Below are 8,567 nucleotides of genomic sequence, written 5' to 3' on the forward strand. Positions count from 1 at the left end.
TTTGTGTATTTCTATCAGTTTTATTCAGGCATTTATAACACAACATGTTTGATATTGGTAATTTGATTCTGGGAACACATTTTAAGTTACTGCTGCACATGTATTACTGTTTTTCTTGTTTTTTGTGTAAAATTTCGTTGTTGGTTTACAAAGACATTTCTTTGAGAAATGTGTAGCATAACCAATTACCCATCACGGCCACTAGATGGCAGAATATCATATTAATTATTCTGGGATAACATTTCTCTTTGTGCCTATTAATTTTACAGGAGCCTGTGCTGCCTATAATTTGACTCCTTTTTATACAAAGACATCTAACATATACAGACTTTTAATATTTTTGTGTAAAATCGCGGTCAGACAGGCACAAACACACACACACACACACACGCACACAACACAGAACCACACACAACAAACACACAGAACCCACACACACACACACACACACAAGAAATAGACATTTAGGACTTATTTATGTTATTATCTTTATGCACTTTGAATGTGCTGTCTATAATTTGACTCTATCCTTGTTTTGTTGAAAATAACTGGACATACATAAGAAACCGGGCAATATATCTTTATAGAAATAACACTTCTGCACTCTTTGTGTATTTCTATCAGTTTTATTCAGGCATTTATAACACAACATGTTTGATATTGGTAATTTGATTCTGGGAACACATTTTAAGTTACTGCTGCACATGTATTACTGTTTTTCTTGTTTTTTGTGTAAAATTTCGTTGTTGGCTTACAAAGACATTTCTTTGAGAAATGTGTAGCATAACCAATTACCCATCACGGCCACTAGATGGCAGAATATCATATTAATTATTCTGGGATAACATTTCTCTTTGGGCATTTCTATCAGTTTTATTTATGCTTTTATAACACAACATGTCTGCTATTGTTAATTTGATTCGGGGATAACACATGTTTATAAAAATAACGCTATAGCAAGCGGTAATGTCAAATTCTGAAAATAGCCATTTTATATTGAATTACTAACATTTTTCTATTTTAGCGCTGACACAGCCACATATATTATTCCAGCTTTCTTTAATTCTGCATTATTTTATCACATGATGAAAATAGTCATTTTATATTGAATTACTGCAGCTCGCGGCGCGTTACCACTGGTCTCGTTTCTCAATTAATTTCCCAGCTGACGACGCTATCTATAATTCTGCGTATACCTTAGGCGTGTATTTACATGACAGTGTAATTATTTCTCACAATAAAACAACAGCTCAAATTTTAAGTTAGCTAACAGCATAATGATGACAAATGCATCTTTGCGGAATCTGATAACGACACGCTGAACAAAGGACGGAGCCTGACAAATACACACAACACACAACACGCACATATTATGAAAAATGACAACCATTGTATGTGATTTAAAAAACTTTAGTTAGATTTATCAGGGGTGATTTAGTTTGAAAGCACGCAGCTCCTCGGTAATGTCATGTGTTGGACACGCATTTAACAGTCTTTCATATGTATCGCAGAAAGATTTTAGTTCCATCTGTGCGAGTTTGCTTTGAGCGTACTGCGCAGACATGTCAGTAAACATTTTGACATGGTCAGCATCCCACGAAGGACGACCTGTGTAAGGTGTATGTACAGCAACTTTCTGCTTTCTACCTACACGGCGTCGGGATACGGTTCGTTTCTTTAGAGGTAATACAGGGGCAAAAACGCTAGAAAAGTCTGCAAGAGCAGTATCTGCAGATTGCACAGTCTGGCACACAGGTATATTGAGGGGCTCTGTGGGTGACCACAGACCCTCGGAGAGCTGCTCAATTTCTCTGTTTTCAGGCGTAACTTGGGGTATGGCGCCTGTGCTATTGGCGGGCCGTGTTATGCGGGGCCGAGCGTTCGGCGCTGCACGTTTCTCTCTTGAAACGTTCGTATATTTCTGATGTGAAATCTTGGGGCTTGGATTCCCGGGTTGTTTTGGTGCAGCGTAGCATTCATCACGATCCACAACACAGATGGGCGAGAGAGATGTTGTTCGCACCGCCGTATTAGCTCTTTGTGGTTGATTCTCTTCAGTGTCGTAATTACGCCAGTGCAAAACTCGTTGTTGAAGAGGCGACGTATCTAAAAGAAAAGATACAAGTGGCGGTTAGCCGCGAAACGGCGCAAAATTGGAAAAGCTAAACGGCGACGCATAGCTATGATCATACGTAATATTTGAAAAGTTAATGGGGACAGGTAGCCATGAAATCATTGTAACAATATTTACATAAACCTGTATAGAGCAGTCCAGATATATACTTACAAGTATGAAGCGGGAATTGTCCCACATCAGCTCCTGGTTTAACGGGAGGCGCAATGCTCAAACTCGCAGAGGCGGGAATATTCTCTTTTTCAAGCTGTATTTTCCGGGCAACTAGATTAGCGGGTGTAAGTAAAAATATAACGATTAGCGAACACAGAATTGATTTTCTACACAAAACTGCAGCGGTGAGAAGAATATATATATATTCAAAAATGAATTTTCTGACAGTTAGCTAGCAGCTGTAAGTAAATATGAGTATTACACAAAAGTGAGAATCGACTGTATTTCAAGTGAACAGATACCTTTTCTATTCTTGAAACATCGGTGTAACGAGTTGCCGCGTCTTTTAGGCGCATCGGGTTTCGCTGAAGTTGCAGGGTTCTTGACATCTATGATCTCCACGTCTGAACCCAGCGTATCGCGTGGTTCGGGAACACACCAGTTTTCAGCCATAGCGTCAGATGTCTCCGTGTCAGTATCTGTATGAGAAATTGCGCGTAGTTCGTGTTTACATACAAAGGATTAAAGCAACTGATATAGTATAATATAGTTTTACGGTATAAACATATTTGCGGTGTAAATTAATATAGCAAGACTTATGCCGCTATATATTAATAATTCAGTATTATATTGACGGCTACCGCTATTATTTGTTTTATTAATTTAATCATATATTTATTATGCCATAATTTGTGTAATACAATAGTTAATAGATGCTATAGTTTTACGCCATAAACAGTATATATTAACATAGATAATATATATATATATATATATATTTAGCTTTCTTACATGTGATACATGAAAGATAAATATCTTTGTACCGTGTTACAATGACATTTTTCCCTATCTAAAAGCAAAAAGGTGCTCCTAATTACCCATGATGAGATGAAGAGCAGGCCCATTATCGGCTATCGGCGCCACGGCTTCAATGCGCGCATAATTCTGCGTTATGAAATTATTGCGCCAATCGGGCGACATACACGGCTCTTAAATAAGAAAGAATGCATGAATATATAATTAATATAATTTACTTATAATATAATGACACAATCAGAATGAGTCAATACTCTGTACATTATACGCGTATAATACCTAATTGTGTGCTTGCAAGAAGGGGGCTGCATTGCTCGCGAGGGTATTGGGCGTCCATCTTAAATAAATAGGGGATAAGTTTTATCTATAACTGCGCCGCCAATAAATACAGTTTAAAACTACGTTACAAAAATATGCTTTACAGGCATTGATAATATTAGACCGCAAATAAAACAGTAAACACCTACTTTTCAGAGAGTAGCGCAACTGTTCAGAGAGAAATTACCACCCACCGTGAACACACCTACAGGAAACCGCATTATACGCCACCCGTGACTAATTGCGCGCACATGTCAGATAACAATGGTTGTTATGACTCAGCCATAAGCCTTTCTATATTAATTATGTCCCACAAATATTGCTTATACAGTAAAAACTATATTATACATCGCTACTAAATATGCAGTTAGCTGCCAGTATAACACTAACTTATTAAACAAATAACATCCTTAATTATGGTTTAGAGATGCATAGTTAAATATAATTATGCATTTGCGAATAATAACACAACTGTCTTATATACTTACATTTAGAATAGCTCTGCTTTTTATCCTAGTCGGACTTCTGGTGGATGTCTGTTGTACTGTAGTGGGACAGTCAGCTGTATTTATCCTGAGTGTCAGAAAGCAACTCAGGTGTTAACACCCAGAAACACACCCAGTTACGCCACATCACACGCCTTCTGTTAACACCCAGAACACAGTCATACATGCAATTAATGCATGTATTAACTCGGTATTATACGCGTATAATGTACAGAGTATTGACTCATTCTGATTGTGTCATTATATTATAAGTAAATTATATTAATTATATATTCATGCATTCTTTCTTATTTAAGAGCCGTGTATGTCGCCCGATTGGCGCAATAATTTCATAACGCAGAATTATGCGCGCATTGAAGCCGTGGCGCCGATAGCCGATAATGGTCCTGCTCTTCATCTCATCATGGGTAATTAGGAGCACCTTTTTGCTTTTAGATAGGGAAAAATGTCATTGTAACACGGTACAAAGATATTTATCTTTCATGTATCACATGTAAGAAAGCTAAATATATATATATATATATATATTATCTATGTTAATATATACTGTTTATGGCGTAAAACTATAGCATCTATTAACTATTGTATTACACAAATTATGGCATAATAAATATATGATTAAATTAATAAAACAAATAATAGCGGTAGCCGTCAATATAATACTGAATTATTAATATATAGCGGCATAAGTCTTGCTATATTAATTTACACCGCAAATATGTTTATACCGTAAAACTATATTATACTATATCAGTTGCTTTAATCCTTTGTATGTAAACACGAACTACGCGCAATTTCTCATACAGATACTGACACGGAGACATCTGACGCTATGGCTGAAAACTGGTGTGTTCCCGAACCACGCGATACGCTGGGTTCAGACGTGGAGATCATAGATGTCAAGAACCCTGCAACTTCAGCGAAACCCGATGCGCCTAAAAGACGCGGCAACTCGTTACACCGATGTTTCAAGAATAGAAAAGGTATCTGTTCACTTGAAATACAGTCGATTCTCACTTTTGTGTAATACTCATATTTACTTACAGCTGCTAGCTAACTGTCAGAAAATTCATTTTTGAATATATATATATTCTTCTCACCGCTGCAGTTTTGTGTAGAAAATCAATTCTGTGTTCGCTAATCGTTATATTTTTACTTACACCCGCTAATCTAGTTGCCCGGAAAATACAGCTTGAAAAAGAGAATATTCCCGCCTCTGCGAGTTTGAGCATTGCGCCTCCCGTTAAACCAGGAGCTGATGTGGGACAATTCCCGCTTCATACTTGTAAGTATATATCTGGACTGCTCTATACAGGTTTATGTAAATATTGTTACAATGATTTCATGGCTACCTGTCCCCATTAACTTTTCAAATATTACGTATGATCATAGCTATGCGTCGCCGTTTAGCTTTTCCAATTTTGCGCCGTTTCGCGGCTAACCGCCACTTGTATCTTTTCTTTTAGATACGTCGCCTCTTCAACAACGAGTTTTGCACTGGCGTAATTACGACACTGAAGAGAATCAACCACAAAGAGCTAATACGGCGGTGCGAACAACATCTCTCTCGCCCATCTGTGTTGTGGATCGTGATGAATGCTACGCTGCACCAAAACAACCCGGGAATCCAAGCCCCAAGATTTCACATCAGAAATATACGAACGTTTCAAGAGAGAAACGTGCAGCGCCGAACGCTCGGCCCCGCATAACACGGCCCGCCAATAGCACAGGCGCCATACCCCAAGTTACGCCTGAAAACAGAGAAATTGAGCAGCTCTCCGAGGGTCTGTGGTCACCCACAGAGCCCCTCAATATACCTGTGTGCCAGACTGTGCAATCTGCAGATACTGCTCTTGCAGACTTTTCTAGCGTTTTTGCCCCTGTATTACCTCTAAAGAAACGAACCGTATCCCGACGCCGTGTAGGTAGAAAGCAGAAAGTTGCTGTACATACACCTTACACAGGTCGTCCTTCGTGGGATGCTGACCATGTCAAAATGTTTACTGACATGTCTGCGCAGTACGCTCAAAGCAAACTCGCACAGATGGAACTAAAATCTTTCTGCGATACATATGAAAGACTGTTAAATGCGTGTCCAACACATGACATTACCGAGGAGCTGCGTGCTTTCAAACTAAATCACCCCTGATAAATCTAACTAAAGTTTTTTAAATCACATACAATGGTTGTCATTTTTCATAATATGTGCGTGTTGTGTGTTGTGTGTATTTGTCAGGCTCCGTCCTTTGTTCAGCGTGTCGTTATCAGATTCCGCAAAGATGCATTTGTCATCATTATGCTGTTAGCTAACTTAAAATTTGAGCTGTTGTTTTATTGTGAGAAATAATTACACTGTCATGTAAATACACGCCTAAGGTATACGCAGAATTATAGATAGCGTCGTCAGCTGGGAAATTAATTGAGAAACGAGACCAGTGGTAACGCGCCGCGAGCTGCAGTAATTCAATATAAAATGACTATTTTCATCATGTGATAAAATAATGCAGAATTAAAGAAAGCTGGAATAATATATGTGGCTGTGTCAGCGCTAAAATAGAAAAATGTTAGTAATTCAATATAAAATGGCTATTTTCAGAATTTGACATTACCGCTTGCTATAGCGTTATTTTTATAAACATGTGTTATCCCCGAATCAAATTAACAATAGCAGACATGTTGTGTTATAAAAGCATAAATAAAACTGATAGAAATGCCCAAAGAGAAATGTTATCCCAGAATAATTAATATGATATTCTGCCATCTAGTGGCCGTGATGGGTAATTGGTTATGCTACACATTTCTCAAAGAAATGTCTTTGTAAGCCAACAACGAAATTTTACACAAAAAACAAGAAAAACAGTAATACATGTGCAGCAGTAACTTAAAATGTGTTCCCAGAATCAAATTACCAATATCAAACATGTTGTGTTATAAATGCCTGAATAAAACTGATAGAAATACACAAAGAGTGCAGAAGTGTTATTTCTATAAAGATATATTGCCCGGTTTCTTATGTATGTCCAGTTATTTTCAACAAAACAAGGATAGAGTCAAATTATAGACAGCACATTCAAAGTGCATAAAGATAATAACATAAATAAGTCCTAAATGTCTATTTCTTGTGTGTGTGTGTGTGTGTGTGGGTTCTGTGTGTTTGTTGTGTGTGGTTCTGTGTTGTGTGCGTGTGTGTGTGTGTGTGTGTTTGTGCCTGTCTGACCGCGATTTTACACAAAAATATTAAAAGTCTGTATATGTTAGATGTCTTTGTATAAAAAGGAGTCAAATTATAGGCAGCACAGGCTCCTGTAAAATTAATAGGCACAAAGAGAAATGTTATCCCAGAATAATTAATATGATATTCTGCCATCTAGTGGCCGTGATGGGTAATTGGTTATGCTACACATTTCTCAAAGAAATGTCTTTGTAAACCAACAACGAAATTTTACACAAAAAACAAGAAAAACAGTAATACATGTGCAGCAGTAACTTAAAATGTGTTCCCAGAATCAAATTACCAATATCAAACATGTTGTGTTATAAATGCCTGAATAAAACTGATAGAAATACACAAAGAGTGCAGAAGTGTTATTTCTATAAAGATATATTGCCCGGTTTCTTATGTATGTCCAGTTATTTTCAACAAAACAAGGATAGAGTCAAATTATAGACAGCACATTCAAAGTGCATAAAGATAATAACATAAATAAGTCCTAAATGTCTATTTCTTGTGTGTGTGTGTGTGTGTGTGTGTGTGTGGGTTCTGTGTGTTTGTTGTGTGTGGTTCTGTGTTGTGTGCGTGTGTGTGTGTGTGTGTGTGTTTGTGCCTGTCTGACCGCGATTTTACACAAAAATATTAAAAGTCTGTATATGTTAGATGTCTTTGTATAAAAAGGAGTCAAATTATAGGCAGCACAGGCTCCTGTAAAATTAATAGTGTAAAATTAATATGTGCTAAAATAATGTAGAATTAATGAAAGCTGTAATAATATATGGGAATGTGTCACTTTTATATTCGTATAAAACACAACGCTTCTTACATGACAATCAAACAACAAAAACAAATGAAATGTGTTATAAACCATGTGTAAAATAAATACACGACTAGGCTATATTTATAAACATGTGTTACCCCAGAATCAAGGCCATGAAATGTGTTATAAACCATGTGTAAAATAAATACACGACTAGGCTATATTTATAAACATGTGTTACCCCAGAATCAAGGCCACAATAACTTTTCTTTAAGCCGCTGACCCGCAGTTGGAACTAAAATCTTTCTGCGATACATATGAAAGACTGTTAAATGCGTGTGGGGCGAAGAAATATGTGTTACATGCGTAGTGAATTGCAAATATATTCTGAAGTGTATGGCATTTTGAGAAATGTGTGCGTGTTGTGTGCTGTGTGTATTTGTGTGTGTGTGTGTGAGTTCTGTATGTGTTGCGTGTTCTTTACAGAACCATAAACTTATAATAGCACAATGTTGATGCCGACAGCCGCGCACAGATGTATTTTTGCATTATTTCACAGTGCCTGATGAGTACCGGATGCATGGTTGGTTGAGAAGCGCCCGTGGGTGCAGAAGTGTTTGTGGCCCGCATATTAATAAAGTACAAAAAATCCCTGACCTATGTGGTCAG

The 8,567-nt window shown here is 37.3% G+C and overlaps 1 protein-coding gene across 1 annotated transcript; it reads right to left on the minus strand.

Moving 5' to 3' along the window:
* Nucleotides 1-236: 236 nt before the first annotated feature.
* On the minus strand, nucleotides 237-3,979 carry LOC138647144 (uncharacterized). The gene is made up of 6 exons (XM_069735936.1): nucleotides 3,910-3,979; nucleotides 3,383-3,440; nucleotides 3,166-3,276; nucleotides 2,590-2,766; nucleotides 2,288-2,398; nucleotides 237-2,106 (listed from the first exon to the last, which is right to left on the minus strand). The coding sequence occupies exons 2-6, from the start codon at nucleotides 3,438-3,440 to the stop codon at nucleotides 1,424-1,426; spliced, it is 1,140 nt and encodes a 379-aa protein (XP_069592037.1). The 5' UTR covers nucleotides 3,910-3,979; the 3' UTR covers nucleotides 237-1,423.
* Nucleotides 3,980-8,567: the final 4,588 nt, after the last annotated feature.

This window comes from Ranitomeya imitator, chromosome 8 (assembly GCF_032444005.1).
Source record: "Ranitomeya imitator isolate aRanImi1 chromosome 8, aRanImi1.pri, whole genome shotgun sequence".
Classification (NCBI taxonomy): domain Eukaryota; kingdom Metazoa; phylum Chordata; class Amphibia; order Anura; family Dendrobatidae; genus Ranitomeya; species Ranitomeya imitator.